Source organism: Martes martes (assembly GCF_963455335.1).
Source record: "Martes martes genome assembly, chromosome: 9".
In the NCBI taxonomy this organism is placed as follows: Eukaryota; Metazoa; Chordata; class Mammalia; order Carnivora; family Mustelidae; genus Martes; species Martes martes.
Genome location: NC_137896.1, coordinates 66,445,203 through 66,470,965, shown reverse-complemented (window position 1 = coordinate 66,470,965; position 25,763 = coordinate 66,445,203). Strand labels below are relative to the sequence as shown.

Genomic DNA, 25,763 nt, shown 5'->3' with positions numbered 1-25,763 from the left:
AAAAATTCATCTAACAGGATGACAAAACAAGCTACAAACCATATTTCTTCCAGAAGAATCATATGTAAGATACATGAAGAATTCTTAAAAATCAGCACTAAAAAGGAACAATCCAATTAGAAAATGAGCAAAAGATGTGAAGAGATATTTCATAGAAGGATATATGTTGATAAGCACATAAAAAGAAGTTTGTCCTTTCTAAACATCAGGGAAATGCAGATTTAGACCAAGATGAAACAGTAATGCATGCCTATAAGAACAGTTAGGATTGAAAATAGTGACAATACCCAGTGCAGGCAAGGATGAGGAGATCACTCATACATTCCTGGTAGGAATGGAAAATGGTACAACCACTCTGGAAAATAGTTTTGTTCTTTATAAACTAAAGATATATTTATCATACAGCCCAGCAATTGCACTCCCAGGTATGCCAGAGAAATGAAAACTTATGTCCACTCAAATACCTGTATGTGATTGTTCATAACAGCTTTATTTGTCATAAAGACTGGAAATAACTACAATTTCCCTTAATCAGTAATGACTAAACAAACTGTTAATCCATACTATGGAATATTAGCAACAAAAAAGAATGAACAATGCATTCATGTAACTTGGATAGATCTCAACGACATTGTGCTCAGTGAAAAAGACAGTGTCAAAAGATCACATACTATGATCTTTATCACATGATTTTACTTATATAACATTACTGAAAGGACAAAATTATAGAGATTAGTGGCTGCTAAGAGTTAAGGATGGGGAGGGGAGAAGATGTGACTATAAAGGGGTAACAGGAGTGCAATCTTTGTGGTAATGGAATAATTCTATGTCTTACCGAGATGCTGACTCTACATGGGATTGCATTGTACCAATGTCAAATCTCTGAGTTTGATATTGTATTATAATTATTGAGGATGGAACTATTGGGAAAAGTGGGTTAAGGGCCAAAGAAATCCTTTTGTACACTTTGTAACTTCCTGTGACTCCTTTGGTTATTTCAAAATAAAAAGGTTTTTTTTTTAAAGCTACTTTTTGAGTACCTGTCATATTCCAGAAATTTTACTTGAACTTTTATACTTGTTATACTTGACTACAATCCTGAAAATTGTAGGTATTCTCTCCATTTAGCAGATGAAAGTCCAGAGGCTTCCATTTATTTTTCCTGAAGTCAGATGCATCCCTTAGGATCAAGAAAATATGATAAATTGTCAGGATTTAGTAACTGATTAAAGAACTACAATAGGACTTGAGCTAGTCTGCCTAATTCCAAAGCCTACATCCTTTTTACCACTTGAAACTGCCTCTTCTAAAGTAGTTGTGTCTTGGAATTTAGTAAAAGTGTATGGCTTGATGTTAGAGGTGAGGAGAGTGAGTGTTTAATTTATAATTTATTAGTTTTATTTCATTTAAAAAATTTGAGATTATATGTTAGATATATAGTAAATGATATAGAAGTTAGAGGTGTGTTAATACTGAAGTTAGAGACAATCCCTTTAAAGTTGCTTAGAATTTAGTGGAAGGGACAGGGAAGTAAACAATAATATATGTTATCAGATACCAAGATTAAATTGTGTAAGAGGCTTTCTGGTGGCACAGAGAGGATAAGCATTTAACCTCTCCTGGTGCAGTGGAAAGTTAGCAAACGTTTTTAGTGTGTCCTTATTGCTCAGAAATATAGCACTGTAGAAGCCATGAACAAAGATAAAAAGACATATGGATAGATAAATTGAAGTTTATGTGTGTTTATCCCACATCCTATAGTTTTAAAAAAGATACAAGTAATAAAAATAACTTAGGTAATAAGAATGGGGAAAATAAACTTAATGAAAGCATGGGACAAGAAGAGCAGACAGGAGATGATTGCACACAGGTTCTGTGCTAGTTGCTAGAAGTGAATTGCAGGTAGGCTTTAAAATTTCTTGAGGCCATGGCAAAAAAGGAAACTTTATTTAAATAATTTACCATATATCCTGACATATAGTCATTTTCAATGGGTCTAATATATATATATTTTTTTTCCTTTAAAGGCATTTGGATACCTCCGTAATAGAAAAGGCCCCTTTCTTCATCTGTTGATGTTTTGATAGTGGGCTGGGAAGGAAAGCTGTGGTCCTCCACATTAGTCAGCAAGTACTTGATTTATTTGGTATTTAGCTTAGTCAAGTAAGTTATTGATATGTTCAAAAGAACTTTTTTTTTTGAGTTAACATATTTTGGTAACAAAAATTAGAAATTTAATTCTGAAGAACATCTAATTGGTATTAAAATTAAGTAATTTCAAGACTGGTTTCTTTTGTGTAGATATAAATATTTGGCCATTTTTTAATAGTTTTGGCTAAAAAGAAATAGTAATTAAGTTTATTCATTGTAAATTGTTTTGGAAGATGTAGCTACAAACCTTGGAATTTTCATTTAATATGTTTTTTCAGACAGGTATTACATTCACATGGTACAAAATTCAGAAAGTGAAAAATATATATATAGTTAGGTCTCCTTCCAGGGACGCAAACCTCCTTTCCTGATTCCAGTTGCCTGCTTGTTCTCCTCAGAGGAAAGCAAAGGAAATATTTTAATATGTTTATTTTCTTTCTAATTATAACAGATTGAAGATCTCAAACAGACAAATCATGGCTTGGAAGAATATGTTAGGAAGCTCTTGGATAGTAAGGAGGTGGTAAGCAGTCAAGTAGATGATTTAACCAGCCACAATGAGCATCTTTGTAAAGAATTGATTAAAATTGACCAACTAGCAGAGCAACTAGAAAAAGAGAAAAATTTTGTGGTGGATACCGCTGACAAAGAACTTGAAGAAGCAAAGGTATTACATTTACCACAATAGGATTTTTTATTGAGTTCTAACTGATATATAGTATTGCATTAGCTCAAGTTGTACAAAATAATGATTCAGTATTTCTATATATTGCGAAATTATCAGTGCAGTAATTCTAGTTAGGATTTTATTTCTACTTTAGGATCAGGATTTTAATTCTACTCTAAACATCGTGCAATTATTGAATGCAATGGAAAGAGTGACGTTCACATTTATATCATTTGACAGTTTTTTAGATTTGACATTACATTTAAATATTTAGGGATTAAATTGTATTGCACGTTTTATTTCTTTTAAAAAGTTTTGCTCAGGGGCGCCTGGGTGGCTCAGTGGGTTAAAGCCTCTGCCTTCGGCTCGGGTCAGGATCCCAGGGTTCTGGGATCGAGCCCCGCATCGGGCTCTCTGCTCAGCAGGGAGCCTGCTTCCTCCCTTCTCTCTCTCTGCCTGCCTCTCTGCCTACTTGTGATCTGTCTGTCAAATAAATAAATAAAATCTTTAAAAAAAAAAAAAAGTTTTGCTCAAAAAATTTCCAAAGTAATATGTAGTCATGATAAAAACTGGCAGGCAATAGGAATGTTCTGTATGGGATATATATATATATATATATATATATATATATATGATGGAAGATTGCTCAACCATCAAACAAGGTGAAATCTTGACATTTGCAACAACATGGACAGAACTAGAGGGTATTATGCTAAGCAAATTAAGTCAGAGAAAAACAAATATCTTATGATTTCACTTATATGTGGAATTTAGGAAATAAAACAGATGAACATATAGGAAGGGGGGAAAAAGAGAGGGGGAAGTACACCATAAGAGATTCTTAATGATAGAGATTCTTAATGATAGAGAACAAATAGGGTTGATGGAGGGAGGTGGGCAGGGGATGGGCTAAATGGGTGATGGGGTTTAAGGAGGGAACTTGTTATGATGAGCACTGGGTGTTATATAATCATTAATTTCTACTCCTGAAACCAGTGTCACACTGTATGTTAACTAACTAGAATTTAAATAAAAATTTTGAAGAAAAGCAGGAATGTTCTGTATATAGGACATTTCTCTTCCTTCCTAATTCTTCTCTCTTCTGCAGAAATATCTACCAACAAATAGATGATACATCTATTTCCATCCTTTTTTTCTGTTTTCACACCCACAATTTATTTCACACTTTAAAAAGGTTTTTTAATCAAAGTTTTAAATTTCTGTGTAGTAAAATTTGTCAATCTTTACTGACTTCTGAGTTTTGATTCTTTTATCTTTTCGAGGTCCTCCCCCTTTTTAAAAATTTGAATAACTTTATTTTTAGAGCAGTTTTGGGTTTATAGCAAAATTAAGCAGAATGTATAGAGATTTCCCATATACCCTGGCCCTACATATGGACACCCTCCCTGTTAGCAACATCCCCCACCCAAGTGATACCTTTGCTAAAATTGATGAACCTACATTGACTCATCATTATCACCTAGAGTCCATAGTTTACATTAGGGTTCACACTTGGTGTTATATGTTCCAAGAGTTTGAACAAATGTAGAATGAAATATGTGTACCATTATAGTATCATGCAGAATAATTTCACTGCCCTAAAAATCCTCTGCTCTCACCTAGTTTTGATTCTTGTTTAGGAAGATCTTCTTACCTCAAGAACTCAAGAATATTTTCTACATTTTTTAATACTTTTTAATATTTTTGTAAGTTTTAATCCTGGAATTTCTTTTTGTTTTAGTATGAGGTAGGGTTGGATAGTCCTTTCTTTAGTCACTGATTTAAAATGCCATTTTAATAATTACTAAATTCTCTTATGTGCTTGGATATGTTTCTGGATTGTTTGATTTCATGGACTTCTTATGTACTATTATCTGTGCCACCATCACATTATTTTAGCTAATGTAGCTTTATGATATTTTGATAAACATTTTATTTCTTGATTGAGGTTTTAGTACTCTGCCATGAAATTTAGAAACTAGGAACATTAAGAAACTTTTTATATATATATTTTATATATATATATATATGACATTTATAAACTTTGATTTATATTATAACTAAGCTATACTTGAAACTATGAGATAAAAATGTTTGACATCTGAGGCCAGTAAGGTTTAGGGTAATTTGTTATCTAGGAATAGAAAATAAAATAGTAAATACTCAAAATATTTTAATGTAAAAAATGTTGGAAGTTATAACTTCACACAATTATAATTTTTATTGCCTAACAGTTTATAAGCAAGATACAATGTATTTCAAAGCCAGAGTGAACCTATTGGATTTTTTTTCTTCTTTCGAAGATTTTATTTATTTATCTGACAGATCACAAGTAGGCAGAGAGGCAGGCAGAGAGAGAGGAGGAAGCAGACTTCCTGCTGAGCAGAGAGCCCCTTGCGGGACTTGATCCCAGGACTCTGGGATCATGACCTGAGCCGAAGGCAGAGGTTTTAACCCACTGAGCCACCCAGGCAGAACCTATTGAATTTTTTTAAAAAAGATTTTATTTATTTATCTGCCAGAGAGAGAGTGGGAGAGTGAGAGTGAGAGTGCAAGCAGGGGCAGTGGCATGCAGAGGGAGAAGCAGGCTCCCTGCTGAGCAAGGAGCCTGATACGGGACTCAATCCCAGAACCATGACCTGAGCCAAAGGCAGATGATTGCTACTAAAGTATTTGAAGGACATTTAAAGGTAGCTTGAATATTTTAAACATTTTTCAATAAATTCTTTTTGCTTATACTGTTTCTTTTAAGAATAGTTATCCTTCATTAACAATTTAGTATCAAATTAAGTTCAGTCTTAATAATAAAAATTATCAAGATGCTTAGGTGGCTCAGTTGGTTAACCATCTGCCTTCAGCTCAGGTTTTGATCCCAGGGCCCTGTGATTGAGTCCCCATTGGGCTCCTTCCTTGGAGGGGAGCCTACTCCTCCCTCTGCATGCCACTCCTCCTGCTTGTGCCCTCTTTCTCTCTCTCCGACAAATAAATAAATAAAATCTTTAAAAAATAATAAAGATTATAAAATTAAAGAATATTGGGTTAATGTTTTATTTTCTTTCTTGTTTTCTTCCTCAAATTAAAAATTATATTGCTTCCCAGTCTAGGAGGCCTAGTTGGACAAATTCCCCTGAAGAGAGTACCCAGTTTCGAAGTCATCAATTTTAAAGGATTCTTAAAATCTGTGTTAGAGAGGGAGTACTCTGTCAGGGTGAATCCTCGGCTATCAAAAAGAGAATTTAAGGATGGGAAAGATTTAAAATAAAAGAGCTAGGATTTACCTAAAACTGAAAATGTTAATCCCATAGATGGAAATTCTGCCTAGCTTCAAAAAGAGCATTTCTAGGAAACAGACATTCACATATGATGTGGAATGTTTGGTATATCTGAGAATTGGAAAGCTTGAGTAGAGATAGCATTGCTGATGCAGGAAAGACATTAAATAGTAAATAAAGAGGGGATAAAATGGGTTGTTTGAATGTACTGAAATGAAATCACCAACCTCAGTAAGTGAATGTTACAGGTAGAATGGGGAGTAGAAAGTACATGACCATTGTTGGGGATATGAACACCAGTGCATGTTGTCATCATCCTTATGTCATTGGGTATGTAGTTTAGGTATCCAATTACTGGGGAGAGATTCCCTGTCTGATTTGTGGGATGAAGCTTGAAACAGAATTTCTAATTTGAGAGTGGAGAAAGAATATTTGTATTCCTGTGCTCTTTGGGCTTATGCTCTAGAGAGGTAGAGTTTGAAATTAAGTCAGTTTGTCTGGAATTGAGGTAGATAATATTAAGTGTATTTATTTGCAAGAGTTTACTTTTAGTCATATTTTTAAAGGTCAAGAGAATGACTTCTTCCACCATTTATTACATTAAAATGTTATGAATATTTACTATTTTATTTTCTATTTCTGTGTAACAAATTACTCCTAAACGTTAGTGGCCTCAGATGACAAACATTTGTTTCTCATAGTTTCAAGTATAGCTTAGTTAGCTGGGTAGTTTTGGTTTATCGTTTCTCAGGAAATTGTAATCAAATTGTTGCCAGTCTGTAGTCATGGCTTGATGGGTACTGGAAGGTTTGCTTTTAGATAACATACTCAGATGACTGTTGGCTTTTGGCCGGAAGCTTCAGTTCCTTGATAAGTGCACCTCCCTTAAGGTTGTTTGATAGTTTTATATCTGCTTGCTTCCCCTGAGCCAGTCATCCAAGAGAGGCAGAAAGGAAGAATCTGCAATGCCTGTTACAATTGTTTCAAAAGTTACAAATCATCATATCCTGTTCGCTAGAAGTGAGTTACTAAGTATATGCCACACTTAAGGAGAAGGGAATTAAGCTCCATCATTTGAAGTAAGGAATATTAAAATTTATGGATGTATTTTAAAACCACCAGAATTATATGCCTCCTTTCATCTTCTCATTTTGAGGTTTTTTTTATCATTCATATTTTAATAGTACAGTGTTTCTCAGCTGATTGATCATACATTTTTGAAATAAGCAGAATTGCGATTTTACCATTACTAGTTTCTTCGTATAATTTATATTTTAATTAACATAAGGGCTATTCTTGGACTGGATCTTCGATAGCTCTTGTCATTGTTACATTGGTATGTGTTTCATCAATCAAAAATATTTCAAAATTTACCATTGAAAGATAAAGTGTAAAGGCTATTTAAGTTCTTCCTCCCCTCATGCCGATTCCCCCTCTTCCTTCCCTGCTTTATTTTACTCAGTACTTTCCAACTACTTTTCCCTATGCACACTCTACTCCAGCCACACTAGCTCCTTACTATTCCTTGGAATTTAGCTGACATTCTTTTACCTTAGGGCATTTGCTTTTATTGTATCTTCTGCCTGGAATGTTCTTTCAGATTTTTATATAATTGATCTCCTTTCTCTCTCTCTTTTTTTAAATATAATAATCTTTATTTTTTTTAAATTTCTTTTCAGTGTACCAGAATTCATTGTTTATGTACAACACCCAGTGTTCCATGCAATATGTCTCCTCCATAATACCCAGCACCAGGCTCACCCGACCTCTCACCCCCTGCCCCTTCAAAACCCTCAGATTGTTTTTCAGAGTCCATAGTCTCTCATGGTTCATCTTCCCTTCCAATTTACCCCAACTCCCTTCTCCTCTCCATCTCCCCATGTCCTCCGTGTTATTTCTTACGCTCCACAAATAAGTGAAACCATATGTTAATTGGCTCTCTCTGCTTGACTTATTTCACTCAGCATCATCTCTTCCAGTCCCGTCTGTGTTGATACAAAAGTTGGGTATTCATCCTTTCTGATGGAGGCATAATACTCCATAGTGTATATGGACCACATCTTCCTTATCCATTCGTCTGTTGAAGGGCATCTTGGTTCTTTCCACAATTTGGCGACCGTGGCCGTTGCTGCTATAAACATTGGGGTACAGATGGCCCTTCTTTTCACTACATCTGTATCTTTGGGGTAAATACCCAGTAGTGCAATTGCAGGGTCATAAGGAAGCTCTATTTTTAATTTCTTAAGGAATCTCCACACTGTTTTCCAAAGTGGCCGTACCAACTTGCATTCCCACCAATAGTGTAAGAGGATTCCCCTTTCTCCACATCCTCTCCAACACACGTTGTTTCCTGTCTTGCTAATTTTGGCCATTCTAACTGGTGTAAGGTGGTATCTCAATGTGGTTTTGATTTGAATCTCCCTGATGGCTTGTGATGATGAACATTTTTTCATGTGTCTGGTAGCCATTTGTATGTCTTCATTGGAGAAATGTCTGTTCATGTCTTCTGCCCATTTTTTGACATGATTATCTGTTTTGTGTGTGTTGAGTTTGAGGAGTTCTTTATAGATCCTGGATATCAGCCTTTTGTCTGTACTGTCATTTGCGAATATCTTCTCCCATTCCGTGGGTTGCCTCTTTGTTTTGTTGACTGTTTCCTTTGCTGTGCAGAAGCTTCTGATCTTGGCAAAGTCCCCAAAATTCATTTTCATTTTTGTTTCCTTTGCCTTTGGAGACATATCTTGAAAGAAGTTGCTGTGGCTGATATCAAAGAGGTTACTATGTTCTCCTCTAGGATTCTGGTGGATTCCTGCCTCACATTGAGGTCTTTTATATCCATTTCAAGTTTATCTTTGTGTATGGTGTAAGAGAATGGTTGAGTTTCATTCTTCTACATATAGCTGTTCAATTTTCCCAGCACCATTTATTGAAGAGACTGTCTTTTTTCCACTGGATATTTTTTCCTGCTTTGTCAAAGATTATTTGACTATAGAGTTGAGGGTCCATATCTGGGCTCTCTACTCTGTTCCACTGGTCTATGTGTCTGTTTTTGTGCCAGTACCCTGCTGTCTTGGTGATCACAGCTTTGTAGTAAAGCTTGAAATCAGGCAGCGTGATGCCCCAAGTTTTGTTTTTCTTTTTCAACATTTCCTTAACAATTCTGGGTCTCTTCTGATTCCATATAAATTTTAGGATTGTTTGCTCCAGCTCTTGGAACTATAAACTTCCAAAATTGAACCAGGAAGATCCCCTTTCTCTTTGTTCACAGGTCTCCTTTCAAAGAGGACTTAATTGATAACCCTATTTAAAATTCCAACCTATTCCTTCATAAACACTCCCAATATCCTTAACTCTCCTTTTTTTTTTTTTTACCCTAATGTACTATATAATTTATTTGTTGGGTTTATTTTTCATTGTCTGCCCAGATGGAATGTAAGGTCCACAAAGGCAGGGATCTTTATTTATTTATTTATTTATCTCAGTTGCTTAGAACAGATGTGAATGCTCATTATGTATTTTTTTAATAAAACAGTAACTGTCTGGTATATATTTCACCTGTTATCTTTTTTTTCTCTTTTCAGCTAGAATATAAATTCCATGAGGGCAGAGGTTTTCTTTTTTTTTTTTTTTAATTTAAATTCACTTAATTAACATAGAGTGTATTATTAGTTTCAGAGGTAGAGTTTAGTGATTCAACAGTGTTATATAACCCAGTACTCATTATATCACATGCCCTCATTAATGCCCATCACTCTGATACTCCTCCCCTTCAGCCACCCTCAGTTTGTTTCATATGGTTAAGAGTCTCTTATGGTTTGTCTCCCTCTCTGATTACATCTTATTTTATTTTTCCCTCACTTCCTCTATGCTCCTCTGTTTTGTTTCTTAAATTCCACACATGAGTGAAATCAAAAGACAACTGTCATTCTCTGATTGACTTATTTCACTTAGCATAGTACCCTCTAGTTCCATCCATGTTGTTGCGAATGGCAAGATTTCAGGTTTTTGATGGCTGAATAATATTCCATTATTTATATATACCACATCTTTATCTATTCATCTGTTGATGAACATCTGGGCTCTTTCCATAATTTTCCTATTGTGGACATTGCTGCTGTAAACATTGGGGTGCAGGTGGAAGACAAAGGTTTTTGTCTATTTTATTCCCTGCTATTCCCAGCATATAACACAATGTCAGGTGCATAGTAGGTCCTCATTAATCGTTTTTCAGATAAATGAAAACACTGGGTTAACATCTTTTCATTTGGGCTAGTTATAATTTTGTTTTTCAGAGTAGAATCAGCATTATGTTTTTGGTTTTTAAAATTTTTATTTATTTTTTAAATTTCTTTTCAGTGTTCCAGAATTCACAGCATTATGTTTTTTATGTCTGTAATAGTAATATATGTTTATCATAAAAATTTAATTTCATATAGAGGAGTATAATGAAGAAAATCACATCTTACTATAATTAGACATAATCTTATCTTGCTGAGTGTACATATTACTGGTTATGTTCCATCTGTATCTATGATATGTGTGTATAAATTTCCTTTTTACAACAATATGTCAGATAAAATTTTTGGCAGTGTGAGTTTTTATACCTAATTTAATGTGGGCACCTTTATACATAATTTAATATAGATCCATTTTTTGGCATCTACATAATAGTGTAAGTTAAAGCATTGAAAATTGCCTATCCAAAACTGTAAAAACTTATCCAAACTATACATAAGTTTTGTGTCATACCATTGCCCCTTAGTATTTCATGGATTACAAAAGATATGACTTTCAGAGAAATCTTAGAAAAGAATTTGGGTCTAAATAACAAATGAGGAGCAATAATTCCAGAAAAGTTAAATTTAAAATATAGGAGGAAACAGTTTAGAATAATGAGTGGAAGGTTTATGAATTGAGAAATAAGTTTATTAAACTAATATGCCATTTATAGCATAGATTATATCAAATAAATCTTTGCATGAAAACATAGTCACTGTCTTCTAGAGACATACAATCTAGTCATATACTAACTACATGACTACAGGTAGCTATACTATCGGACTGGGTATGTTCAATGTCCTAAAACTGATACAAAAAGTATTTTATAGGTTTGATTGAACTAAACTATTAAAAGAGTTCAGAAGAGAAAGCAGTCACTCTGACTTTGGTGATTTGGGAATACTTTTATCCTACTCATTCTTTTATCTCTTCCCTATTATCATCTTCAGAATTTTAATTAGTATTGACATTTTGTTGCAGTTTGTAGGGAGTAATTTGGTAAAATATAACCAATTACTATTTCATAACAAATGGGTTAATGGAAAGGAACTGCTATATTTCATTCTATGTTCTTTTATTATCCAAAGGTAGGTGAACAGAAAGGTTAGATTATCATTTCTTTTATAAATTATTCACTACATGATTTTATTTTTAAGTGGCTTCCCTTTTTTAGTTTTTAATTTAATTTTATTTTTTCATCATGGTAAGTGTACTATTTAATCTCCATCCCCTCTTTCACCTACCTCATCCACCCCCCACTCTGGTAACTATCAGTTTGTTCTCTATGGTTAAGAGTCTATTTCTTGGTTTTTCTCTCTCTCTTTTTTTCCACTTAGCTCATTTATTTTGTTTCTTAAATTCCATATATGAGTGAGATCATATGGTATTTGTCTTTCTCTAACTTTTTTTGCTTAGCATTATACTCTATAACTCCATCTGTGTCATTGCAAATTGCAATACTTCATTCTTTTTATGGCTGAATAATATTCTGTGTGTGTGTGTGTGTGTGTGTGTGTATTTATGTATGTATATATAACCACATCTTTATCCATTCATTTATCAATGGACACTTGAGCCGTTTCCATAATTTGGCTGTTGTAAATAATACTGCAGTGAACAGACGGGTTCTTGTATCCATTTGAATTAGTGTTTTTATATTTTTTGGGTAAATACGCAGTAGTATGATTATTAGATCATAAGGTAATTCTAATTTTAATTTTTTGGAAACCACCATACTGTTTCTGCAATGTCTACAGCAGTTTGCATTCCCACCAACATAAAGATTCCTTTTGGTCCACATCCTTGCCAGTACCTGTTTCAAGTGGCTTCCTTTTTTGATGTTCTCTTTTTAATCTGTTTAAATATTTTTAATCTAAATAACCTTTTTTTTCTGGCTTATTTTTCAGATTGAACTCATTTGCCAACAAAATAATATAATAGTATTGGAAGATACAATAAAAAGGCTTAGATCTGTAAGTACATTTTTTATACATTTAAGTTGTGGAGTCATTTTTATTCTGTTAGACTGTGAAAAATGGTATATGTGTTTTAGTTCTCCTGCATTTTGTGAACATTAAAAAATGTCTGCTTTCTAATATCAGCACTCTGCTTGGTGCACAGGGGCGCTTCCCATCTGTAAGAGCATTGTTGTTCTCGCTCCATTTCATTGTTATGCCTTTCTTTCGCAGAGGTGGAGAGAACTTTGGTTGGTTTTATTAGTACCCTTAGCTGTTACTTGATTTAAAATGATGACCATGAGTAATTTAATTCTCAGAATATAAGATGTATTTGTTTACACATTAAATTTTATCCCTCTTAGTAATAAATATTAAATCAGATGTTGTAAGTTAATTCAGAGTAGTGAGTTTTCTTTTTCTAACAATGTGAAATGAAAACTCCTTTTAGACTGTTTAATGTTATCATTTAAAATATTTGGAACACCCTCTCTGAAAGCATATCTGTAATTTTTTCCCAATAAAATATTGGGAAAATAAAGATTGTAAAAGAAAAAATGCTTCTAAATACATTAAGGTAAATGGGAATGTACTTGAAAGTGTATACAAGTATAAAATATCCACCATTCATTTAATTTATTCATTCATTGAACAATTATTGAACAAAATTTAGATGCCATAAACAGAAGCTTTAATATTAGCATACAAGTTTCCTAAGCAAATTAATTCAATTTCTAGGACTTACAACTAGATCTGTGTGCATTTCTGTCCCTGAAATTTCTTTACCATTTTTCCTTAAAATTAGTGAGTAAATTTAAGGGTTCTTTTAGTTAAATAAAATAAATAAATAAATAAATAAATAAATAAATAAATAATAAAAATATAGTACATTCACAAATGCTAGAAAAAGAAGGCAGCTAACTGCTTTTTAAAGAGTACTGATGAATTATCTTCTAAAATACCAAATTTATTATTAAGGATCCTGTTTATTCAATTTTCATATAGGAAATGATGCTATAGTGTAGCTTGAAATAATGACCTAATTTTTTCCTCCTTGGCAAGATAATTTTAGAGACTGAAAAAGCACAAAATAAATCTCCTTCCAGACTTGATTCCTTTGTCAAGACTTTAGAAGCAGACAGAGATTACTACAAGAGTGAAGCTCAAAATTTGAGAAAGATGATCAGAAGTAGATCTAAAAGTCCAAGACGCCCATCTCCATCTTCCCGGGTAGGTTTTGGAAACTTACAAATATTTTGGAGTTTGTTGCTCAAACACTGACTTTTATTCTTTGATTTAGCTAATATGCAAACAATTCATTTTGATTTGGCATGAATTGATATATCCAAGAATTGGGGAGACAGAGATCTCTTTCATAGCACAGTGGACCATTGAATTTGATTCTGTATCCCCAGTATTGTTAGTAGTTGGGAGGTAATCAGATAAATGTGGACCAGTTTGGGACAAAGCTGTTTAAAAGAGAAGTGATTTTTTTAAACTTTTTTTTTTTATCATTTCTTTTCATTGTATCGTCATGTTTGATTGAGTAGAGATTGTGTAGTGCTGGTTTTTAGAGCCATGTGTCAAAGAAGAATTTCAGATTTCTTGTATAATAATCGTAGGGTACAAACTGTGATGTAGAGCTTTTGAAGACAACAAGAGACCGTGAAGAACTAAAATGCATGCTGGAAAAATATGAGCGTCATTTGGCAGAAATTCAGGGTAATGTCAAGGTTCTTACATCTGAGAGAGACAAGACCTTTCTTCTTTATGAACAGGTAAATTTATTTATAAATAACATATCTAATAATATTCAATTTTTTAGATATGTAATTTTTTAAGTTCTGTAAGAATGCTTAAATCTGCCAATCAAATTAACCTAACATTTGGGAATTACTTTGTTCTTAAGGTATTCTTAATGAAATGTAATGTATTTCCAATACAATAAGTGTATGTGTACATACACAAATATGCACGTTTTTCCTTATATCCAAAAAAGATCATATACATGTATAGAAATAGTCTGATTTTTGGCATGAGAAATGAAGAAATTGTTAAATGATGGGAAATGGTGAGTTCAAGGTAAACTTGAGATTTGGGGTTAGAAAATGCTAATATTACTTTGATATCAATCACTTTAGGAAATGCCTACAGTTTTCTTAATTTAGGAGAGTAAAATCAGTTTGTAGTTTATACCCATTTTTAGCTTAGTTATATATATAGCCCTTATTAATCATATAGCTTATTTACTCAACAAATATTAAACCTTATAAATCACTAAAAATTTCTTTTAAAAATATCAAATTTTATTAAGAATTATCACTATCAGGGGTGCTTGGGTGCCTCAGTCGGTTAAGCATCTGCCTTTGGCTCAGGTCATGATCCCAGGGTCCTGAGATGGAGCCCAGCATCTGGCTCCCTGCTCTGCAGGAGACCTGCTTCTCCCTCTCCCACTCCTCCTGCTGTGTTCCCTCTCACTGTGTCTCTCTCTATCAAATAAATAAAATCTTTAAAAAAAAAAAAAGAATTATCACTACTGTATGCAGGGTTCTGAGCTTGCCACTCTAAGAGATAGAAAAAAATGATAAAATACCAACACTGTTTTCTATGTTCACGGTCTACTTGGGGAGGTAAAGTATAGTATAGTATAAAGTATAGTCTTGTATGTATTTTTTATTACTTAAGTATAAGTAGTCCAGAAGATGTTGTAACAAATAAAAGAAGTGAGTATTTTTAGTTGTTGTGATTAAGGAAATCTTTGCTAGATGATATGGAATTTGAGTCCTAAAGGAAGAAAGGAGTTCCTATTATCCTGAAAGGGGTAAGGAACATTCCAGACCAAAGGAATAGTGAGAGGCAAATGATAAAGGCAGGAAAATCAGTAGATAAATGGATCAGGTTAAGACTAGACTAAAAGCTATATGCCATTGGAGTAAGGGGGAGCTAAGGCTTGAGAAGTAAATTGAACTAGAGCCTAGAGCAGGGGTCTGCAAACCTTTTCTGTGAATGCCAGAAAATAAGTGTCTGGCTCTGCAGGCCATACAGTTTCACAGCTATTCAACTCTGTTGTGGTGTGAAAGTAGCTATAGACAATTAAATGAATGAGTTTGGCTGTGTTACAATATAACTTTACTTTTGGACATGGAAATTTGAATTTCATATTATTTTTACTTATGATATATATTATGAAATCTGTTTGTTTTTTTGATCATTTTTTTAAAAGTGTAAGAAACATTCTCAACTTACAGACTTACAAAAACAGGAGGCAGGCTGGATTTGGCCTGTGAACTACATGTAGTAGTTTGCCAACTACTGAAGTACATGTAGAGGCTGTTTAATGGGCTTTATAAGGGGTTTATACTTTGCTTTATAAGCAATGGGAAATCTGTTTTTTGTTTTGTTTTGTTTTGTTTTGCTTTTTTAGGACAGAAGAAATGACCAATGCCACATTTTTACAATTTAGACAAGATCGGGAGTGTTCAGGGTGGTATGGCCGTAGTCACATTTTTACAATTTAAACCTGTTAACAATTTTATATTATCTGTTTCATAATCTTTTTGTGTTATCTTTTTATAACAATTTCAAGAGAATTGGAGGAAGGGGAAATTGTGGACTCTTTAGAAGGCTGTGAAAGCAGTCCATACATGAGGCATTAAGAACTAAACTAGCATGCTATCAGTGGAAATAAGGATAGGGAGAGATGCAATAGATACTATAACAGAAGCCTTGACAAGATTTGGTTTTAGCAAAAAGGAGGGAAAAATGGACCTCACTGAAGTTCTTTTTTGAATGACTGAAGAATTTTGGTAGTAGAAAAAGAAATAGTAAAGCCATTTGTGATTTGAGGGAAAAGATGTATTATTTTCAGACGGATGGAGTAAGATGATGATCATACAATCAGGTGGTAATTGCATTTAGTCAGAAGAGAATGTGGGACTACAGTGGGGAGAGAGGTAAGAACTGAATATGTAGATGGGGAATTCATCTTCTTAGAGGTGACTTTGTGGCCTTCAGAGTAGATGAGGTCTCTGAATGAGAAAGCTATAGAGGAACAGATGAAATGTTGGGATTTTTTTTTCCCAATTAGTATGGGAATATTTAAAAGAATAAGAAGATAGGAAACTAAGGTAGAAAAATATTAAGCCCAAGGAAGGAATGAGTCTAAAACAGAGTGTTGAAGATAATGTCAAATGTTGCCAAATATTAAAAATGGAAACTGAGAAAAGGCCATTTGGTGAGGTCATTATTTGAAATTCTGCAAAGTAATAGGTATAGGAGCCAAGTAGTTTATACTGGGGTGGGATAGTAGGTGCTGAGGAACAGGCAAATGGGTACAAACCATAGTGCAAAAAAAAATATGTCTAATGCAAAAGAGATATGGGATGGTAAATGGGGCAGCAAGGTTAAATGATAGTTTTTTAAGATATGGGAGCCATGTGTTATGGTAGAGGGAGGGGAGAAAGAGCCAGTGGAGAAGGTGGTATTCATAGTGAGAGGAAATAATTATATAGCTGAGTCTTGAACAAGGTGGGACTAGGGGTGCCAACCCTCCTGCACAGTTGAAAATCTTTTTTTTTTTTTAAGATTTTATTTATTTATTTGTCAGGGGTGGGGGGTGCGCAGGCAGGTAGAGTGTCAGGCAGAGGCAGAGGGAGAAGCAGGCTCCCTGCCAAGCAAGGAGCCCTATGTGGGACTTGAACTCAGGACACTGGGATCATGACCTGAGCCAAAGGCTGCTGACCAACTGAGCCACCCAGGCATCCCATGGTTGAAAATCTTTGTATAACTTTTGACTCCCCCAAATTTAATTGCAACTAACCTACTGTTGACCAGAAGCTTGCTGATAACATAGTCAATGAACACATTCCTTATGTATGTATTGTACACTTATTCTTCCAGTAAAATAAGCTAGAGAAGAGAAAATGTTGGTAAGAAAATCATGAGGAGGAGAAAATACTTTTACAATACTATACTGTATTTGTTGAAGAAGTATGTGTTTAAGTTCAAACCCATGTTTTTCAAGGGTCAACTCTAATTGAGTCAGGAGTATCTTAGAAAGCATTTTAGGCATTTTAGGAGATGAGGTCCAGGATTCTGGTAAAAGGTTTGCTATGGAAATTAGGAAGTAATATATCTTCCTCTGAGACTTGGAGGGCAGCTGAATAGGTAGTGATCAAAATTAAGAAAGATTAGGGACTTTTAAGTAGCCCAGTAGGATATGAAATCATCTGTAGGTGTGGAATAGGTTTAGGACCTGAGGATGGTTGAACAAGTATGAGAGAGTATCTTGGGTTGTCAGTAAGGATTGATGAGCCTTCTGTCAGGATAGAAGTAGCCAGGACATGGAAATGGCATATACATTTATTAGAGAAAGATAGGAACACTGTAATATTTATTAAAATAGTATTTTACCGGAATTTTGCTGAATTCAAATTTATATCGCGAAACATTAGTAAAACATTCTCTCTTATATTGACTGCCTCCAAATTAATTTAAAAATTTTTGGCCAAGATATTATAAACCAGACTTTTATTTTTATACATTCATTTGTATTTTTGGACATCATTTGCCTTTATATAAACTCATTAAAAAAACATTATCCTGTTGCATGCATTTTTATAAATAGTTTGTATTTTAACTAGCTGGATATAAGATTGCTGTATTTATGTCTGTTCTAAAACTTGTTAAATAGAAGTCTGTGTATTTAAATAATAGGCACAGGAAGAAATTGCCCGACTTCGAAGAGAAATGATGAAAAACTGTAAGTCTCCTAAATCAACAACAGCACATGCCATCCTCCGGAGGGTGGAGACTGAAAGAGATGTGGCCTTCACTGATTTACGAAGAATGACCACAGAACGAGATAGCCTGAGGGAAAGGCTAAAGGTTTGGATAAATTTTATCAGTATGACCATTTGTGAAACACCGTGTAGCAACACTGAAAACATTTTGTTTTGTTTTTGTTTTTTAAACAGATTGCCCAAGAGACAGCATTTAATGAGAAGGCTCATTTGGAACAAAGGATAGAAGAGCTAGAGTGTACAGTTCATAATGTAAAGAAAAATCACTTTTGTGTTTTTAGCTATAAACTGTCAGTAGCTTACCCCTTTTCTTTTTTTTTTTCTATGTTCAGAGAAGTTCTTTTATTTTTCTGAGATAGTGTTAATAATCCTAAAACATTTAAGGTAGTATGTGTAGTATAAATTATCACTTTTTCATTGTTTATGTCCTTCCAAAAAATGTAAGTAAAGTCTTTTTTCTTTTAGGTTGCAAAATGTGTTCTTTAAAAAAAAAAAATCCATTAGGAATACATCTGTGGGATTTTAGCAGCTTTCTCATCTCCGTCTTTCATTAAACATAACATTGCCAGATACAGAGAAACTGGCTTATTCTATCTAAAGTGTAGCTAAGGTAGAAGAAATTATTATGAAATGAAAATTAATGAGAAGAATATATTTAAACTGAATTTGAATGTGAAGCATCACCTTTTTACTAATCAAGAATTTTAGATGCTATGAATTTGAGATGTTATGATTACATAAACAATTTGAGTTCTGTTATCAAATTTAATTGAATATATTTATACACTCATCTGTGTTGTTATAATGAGAATAAAAAGCATTTAGGAGAGAAAAAATATTTTTTTCATATTTCCACTTTATATGTATAACTTATTAATGTTGGACAATAAATAAATCCTTTTGCAAATAAGATATGTATACTACAGTCAAAATGAACCAGATTGAAAATGTAGATACATGTAATGTGATAGGCTCTATGCACAGATTGTGCAGTGGTTTGTTTTTGTTCGTATTTCACAATACCTTGCCCATACAGACTCCCACCACATTCAGGTCTAATCCAATCATCTCTTGGTGTAAATCTTGTCATATGCCACAGTTTGCACAGAAAGGATGTCTCTTTAGGAAGATTTTGTTAGTGGTGGCAGTAATCTTGTCATTCTACTTGCATAGCTTGATGATGAACGTATGGAACAAATGTCAAATATGACTTTGATGAAGGAAACCATAACTACTGTGGAAAAAGAAATGAAATCACTAGCAAGAAAGGCAATGGATACTGAAAGTGAACTTGGCAGACAAAAGGCAGAGAATAATTCTTTGAGGTAAATTACTTTTAAACAACTAGTTTACTATAACTACTAGATCTGCTTTTTGTAGAGTATTTTATAATGATAATTAAGTTATTTGTTGACTTTAATTTCTGAGAGGATTATTATGAAGCAGTTGTAGAAGTCTCAGCATACATTAAATGATATCCCAAAGATCACTTACAGACTAGTAATGGCATACTTAACTAGCAATCAGACTTCTAGTAATCTTCATCTTACATCTGCAGAAAGCCTAATATTTAACTGAAGTACCTTTCACAACGTCCTTCTGGGTACAGAGCATATTTGACTTTGGCGTTTGAATATGTAGGAAAATGTAATGGAGCTTCTTTTAATTGAATGCCAAGTAGGTTCTTAGCCCTTCCTACATACTGGTATGGTAGCAGAAGAAATTCCAATTAAAGCAACCTACAGGCAATAAATATAAGGGAATAAGTTTTTGAAGACCACGTTAGCAGTTTTAGTGTCTGTTGATACGAAAGATAGACCTCTACAAATTCAGTAATGTTGAATTACAGTGCATCTGTGTACCTTTGAAAAATAGTAGTTCATATAAGTGTGAAATATTAAGTCTACAGATAATACTTGGTTCACATAAGAGTTCCCAGATTCCCCTCTTTGATCATTCAAGGGTCTGTGGTATGTATGTTGAAATGATTTGTCAGGACAGATAATGACTCAAATTTTTTCCCTTCTTTAATTTTTTAAAAACTTCCTGTTTAAAAGGATATTACAGGCTCAGGTAAAATAAAAATAATAATAAAATAAGACAACAACACAACAAAAACGTTGGAGAATAGAGAAAAGTGTAAAGAAAATGTAAATCATCCATGATTCCATAACTCAGTGAAACTCTTATTAATATAGATCTTTTTCTAACCAGGAATATTTCCATCTGTGTTATGTAAGCTTTCTATGTAATTGATGTCATTCTATTAGGTTGTATATTTGGCCAATTTCACTTAATTGTATATGATAAGCATTGTCTGTGTCATTAGAAATTCCTGGAAAGCATTTTAGTAGTTTGCTAAAAAATTCTATCAGATAGGTGTATAATATTTTGGAAGATATTTGCATAATTTGTTTTCTTTTAACAGTATTATTAGAATCTAGTTGACATACATACAGTAAACTGCACATATTTAAAGTGTTCAGTTTGGTAAGTATATCGGCACAATCAAGATAGTGGCCCTACCCATCACTCCCAAAAGTTTCCTCGTGCCCCTCTATAACCTCTCAACTATCCTGCCAATCCCTAGACAACCACTGATTTGCTTTCTGTCCTAGAGATTTGTTTGGGTTTTCTAAAATGTTTTATAAATGAAATCATATAGTATATATATATTTTTAGTGGGCTGCTTTCCCTCAGCATAATTATTTTGAAATTTATCCTTGTTGTATAATCAATAGTTTAATCCTTTTTGTTCCTGAGTAGTATTCCATATATGAATATATGAACATTTTGGTTGTTTCCAGTTTGGGCCTATAACAAAACATTTATGTACATTCCTTTTTTTTTTTTTTTTTAAGATTTTTTATTTATTTATTTGACAGACAGAGATCACAAGTAGGCAGAGAAGCAGGCAGAGAGAGAGGAGGAAGCAGGCTCCCTGCTGAGCAGAGAGCCCTATGTGGGGCTTGATCCCAGGACCCTGGGATCATGACCTGAGCTGAAGGCAGAGGCTTTAACCCACTGAGCCACCCAGGCGCCCCGATGTACATTCTTATATGAGTCTTTGTATGGACATAAGCTTTTATTTTTCTTGGGTGAATACCTAAGGGTAGAGTGACTAAGTTATGTGATGGATATATGTTTAATTTTGAAGAAACTATTAAATTTTTCCAAAGTGGTTGTACTATTTTATTTTACATTTGTACCAGTAGTATATGAGTGTTGCAGGTGTTGTGTAGCCTCATCAACACTTGGTATGCATTGTTTTTTTAATCTTAACCATTCTAATAGGTATGTTTTATGGTTTTAATTCAACTTCCCTAACAACTGATGCTTTTGAGCGTCTGAGCATGTGCTTATGTACATAAATTTATTTTCCTTAGTGTCTGTTCAAATCTTTTGCACACTTTTATTGAATTGTTTATATTATTATCAACTTGCAAAGTCCTTTCTAAATTCCAAGTATAATTCTAATATACCTAAGTATACTTCAGGTATATTTTACAAATATTTTCTCCCACTCTGGCTTACATTTATATCAATTGTCTTTTAAAGAGCAAATGTTTTTCATTTTAAGTGAAATTTATTGATTTTTTAAAAATTATATCCAGCTTCATGTACTCTTTTAAAGATATCATTGTCAAATGTAAGGTCACTGAGATTTTTGTTTTGTGTTTTCTTCTAGCAATTTTATAGTTCTCAACATTTAAATCTGCTATTCATGTCAAAGTTTTCATATATAGTCAAGGTACAAGTCAAAGTTCACCTTTTTTTGCATAGGGATATCCAGTTGTTCCATAATTTGTTGAAAAACTATCCTTTCTTGTTTTTGTGCTTTATAGAAGGTCAGTTATCCATATATGTATAGCTCTTTTCTTGATGATCAGTTTTATTTGATGGGTCTATTTATATATCTTAATCCTAGTATAACCTGCCTGATTACTTTGTTTTTGGGTTTTTTTTAAAGTCTTCAAATTAGGTAATGTTAGTCCTCCAAATTTGTTCTTTCTCTAAATAGTTTTGGCTATTCTAATTCCTTTGTATTTTATTTTAATTTTTGAATCATTTTCACAGTTTATACAAAAAAAAAAAAAAAACCCTGCTTGGGAATTTGATTAGAATTGGGGAAAATGACATCTAAAGAATTTCACGTGTTCCCCCTCATAAACACGGTATATCTCTCCATTGTTTAGGTCTTTAATTTCCCTCAGCAATGTTTTGTTGTGTTTAGTGTATAGGTCCTGTACTACTTTTTTCAGATTTATATGAGTATTTCCTATGTTTTTTGATGCTGTTGTAAATGGAATCTTAAAATTTCACTTTCTGATTGCTTATTGTTTGTATATGAAAATATAGTTGTTTTTAAAAGTAAACTTTGTATTTTACAGCAGTTTTAGATTAACAGAGCAATTATGAAGAAGGTAGAGTTCCTACATACCTCAGACCCAATTTACTCTCTTATTAACATCTTACATTAATACATTTGTTAGAATTAATGAATTATTTGATACATTATTAACTGAAGTCCGTACTTTATTCAGATTTCCTTAGTTTTCCCCTGATGTCCTTTTTCTGTTCCAGGATCCCATCCAGAACACTACATTACATTTAGTTGTCAATTTTCCTTAGGCTTCTGTTGGCTATGACAGTTTCAGACTTTCCTTGTTTTTGATGACCTTGACAGTTTGGAGGAATACTGATCAGGTATTTTGTAGAATGTCTCTCAGTTGGGTTTTGTCTGCTGTTTTTGTCATGGTTAGACTGGGTAATTTGGTTTTGAGAGAGAGGTCATAGAGGTAAAATGCCATTTTAGGGTACATATATATCTAGGGTATTATGGGTATGTACTGTCCATAGGATTTATTACTGTTGATTTTGACCTTTATCATCTGGCTGAGGAAATGTTTGCCTTTTCCAGAATGTCATATAATCGAAATCACACAGTATACAACCTTTTCAGGCCAGCTTCTTTCACTTAGCAATGTGCATCTTAGGTTCATTCATGTTTTTTTCATACCTGGATAGCTTATTTCTTGTCACCGAATAATAATTCATCATATGTATACACTATAGTGTGTTTATCCGTGCACCTATTGAAAGACATCTTAGTTGCTTCCAGTTTTGGGTAATTATGAATAAAGCTGCTGTAAACTTTCATGTGCAGGTTTTTGTATGGACATAGGTTTTCAGATCAGGTCAGTAAATACCCAGGAGCACAATTGCTAAATCATAGATTGAAACTATATTTAGCTTTATAAGAAAGTGGCCAACTCTTTCAAAGTGACTGTACCATTTTGCATTTCCACCAGCAATGAATGAGAATTTCTGTTGCTCCATACCCTTGTTACTATTTGGTATTGTCACATTTTTGTATTTTAGCCATTATAGTAGGTGTGTAGCAATATTTCATTGTTTTAATTTGCAGTTTGGTAATGACAAAGGATATGGAGCATCTTTTCATATTGTTACTTACCATCTTTATATTTTTTTCGGTAAGGTATCTGTTTAGATACTTTGCCCATTTTTCAATTTTTTTTTTTTACTTATTATTGAATTTTAAGAATTCTTTTAATATTTTGGATACATGTTATTGGGTCGTTTGAAGATATATTCTCCCCATCTGTGCCTTGTCTTTTCATTCTCTTAATGGTATCTTTTGCAGAGCAGAAATTTTAAATTTTGATAAAGTTCAACTAACCTTTTACTTTCGTGGTTGTGTTTTTGGTGTTGTATTTGAAAACTCATTACCAAACCCAAGTGTACATATTTTTCTTCTATGTTTTCTTCTAGAAGTTGTATAGTTTTTCATTTTATGCTTAAGTTCAATGATCTGTGTTGAATTAATTCTGTGAAAGATGTAAAATCTTTCTTTTTTTTTTTTAAAGATTTTATTTATTTATTTGACAAAGAGAGATCACAAGTAGGCAGAGCAGCAGGCAGAGAGAGAGGGAGAAGCAGGCTCCCCACTGAGCAGAGAGCCCGATGTGGGGCTCTATCTCAGGACCCTGGGACCATGACCTGAGCCGAAGGCAGAGGCTTAACCCTCTGAGCCACCCAGGCACCCCGAAATATGTAAAATCTTTCTAAAAAATTTTGCATATGGATGTCTTAAAATTGTTTCAGCACCATTTGTTGAAAGACTGCCCTTTCAGTATTGTCTTTGTTCCTTTGTCAAAGAGCAATTACTTATATTTGTGTGGGCCTATTTTGGGGATCTCCATTCTATTCCATTGATCTGTTTTATTCATTCTTTTGCCAAACCATGCTGTCTTGATTTCTATAACTATATAGTAAGTCTTGAAACTAGGTAGTGTGAATCCTCCAACTTTCTCTCCAATTGTATATTGGCTATTCTTGGTCTTTTGCCTTCCCACGTAAAATTTAGAATCAGTACCTCTGATTCTAAAATAAATATCTATAAAATAGCTGTCTGAAATCATAATTGTATTTGCATTGAACCTGTAGATCAGGTTGGGGAGAATGGACATCTTGATATGGAATGTTTCAATCCATGAACATGGACTATTTCTCCATTTATTTAGATCTTTGATTTCTCTCATCATTGTTTTATAGTTCCGTGCCTATAGATCCTGTGCATTAACTTTGCAAAGTTCTAGGCGCTTATTACTTAAAATATTTTTAAAGTTGAAGTATCGTTGACATATATATTTTTCTAAGTGTGGAACATAGTGATTGACAGCTGTATACATTATGAAATGTTCACCACGATAAGTGTGGTTACCATGGATCACTGTACAGTTATTATACTATTATTGACTATATTCCCTATACTGTACTTTTCATCCCCATGACTTATTTTTATTTATAATTACTTCAGATAGTTCTTGTGCTTTTTTTTCTTCTTTTGGTATTTGAATTATACTTACAGTTCTTAGATGTTCTGTTCTGTTTTGTTTTTGTTTTTCTCTTTGCATTTTGCATTGCAGTTTGGGAAGTTTTTATTGACCTGTCTTTAAGCTCAGTGATTTAGGCTTGACTGTGCCCAGTCTACTGATGAGCCCATCAAAGGTATTCTTTATTTTTGTCACTGTATTTTGCTTTCTAGCATTTCCTTTTGTTTCTCTCAGTTTCCATTTCTCTGTTTATGTTACCCCCCCTCCCCGTTACTGCATATTGTCTACTTTTTCCATTAGTGCCCTTAACCAATTAGTCATAGTTATTTAAAATTTCCTATCTGAGAATTCCTGTGTCTGTGCTATATCTGACTCTGATTTTATCCTTCCGTTGTGTTTTTGCTTAACTTTTGGCATGCCTTATAATTTTTTCATTGAAGTCACGCATATTTTATTGGGTGTTAACTGAAGTAAATAAGCCTTTAGTGTGAATGTTTATGTTAATTTGGCTGGCAATTGAGCTATGTTCAAGGTCTGTTGTAGACGCAGGTGCCAGAGACTTCAGATTCTTGCTGTCCTGGTTGTTGTTTCTCCTTTTGACTTTAGGCTTCCCTGGGTGCTCTTCCTCAGTGAGAGCATGCATCTTGCAGCTCTTTTGGTTGTGAGTCACTGTGATTATCATGGAGCCCTGTTATTGTGGTAATTAGGTAAGAGGAGGGAACATGTTCCCTACTCTTGTACTTAAATTTTAGTCTTTTGGTGGACCTGTGTCTCTGAGCTAT

The 25,763-nt window shown here is 33.6% G+C and overlaps 1 protein-coding gene across 1 annotated transcript in view; it reads left to right on the top strand.

The window, feature by feature from the left end:
* The window catches only part of TSGA10 (testis specific 10), a 126,021-nt gene that overhangs the window by 21,362 nt on the left and 78,896 nt on the right, over nucleotides 1-25,763 (top strand). The window contains exons 3-9 of the mRNA XM_080814887.1: nucleotides 2,603-2,818; nucleotides 12,276-12,341; nucleotides 13,386-13,553; nucleotides 13,946-14,101; nucleotides 18,039-18,209; nucleotides 18,299-18,376; nucleotides 19,298-19,449. Coding sequence (XP_080671013.1) covers nucleotides 13,503-13,553; nucleotides 13,946-14,101; nucleotides 18,039-18,209; nucleotides 18,299-18,376; nucleotides 19,298-19,449 — 608 coding nt within the window. The 5' untranslated portion in view covers nucleotides 2,603-2,818; nucleotides 12,276-12,341; nucleotides 13,386-13,502. The remainder of the gene's footprint in view (nucleotides 1-2,602; nucleotides 2,819-12,275; nucleotides 12,342-13,385; nucleotides 13,554-13,945; nucleotides 14,102-18,038; nucleotides 18,210-18,298; nucleotides 18,377-19,297; nucleotides 19,450-25,763) is intronic.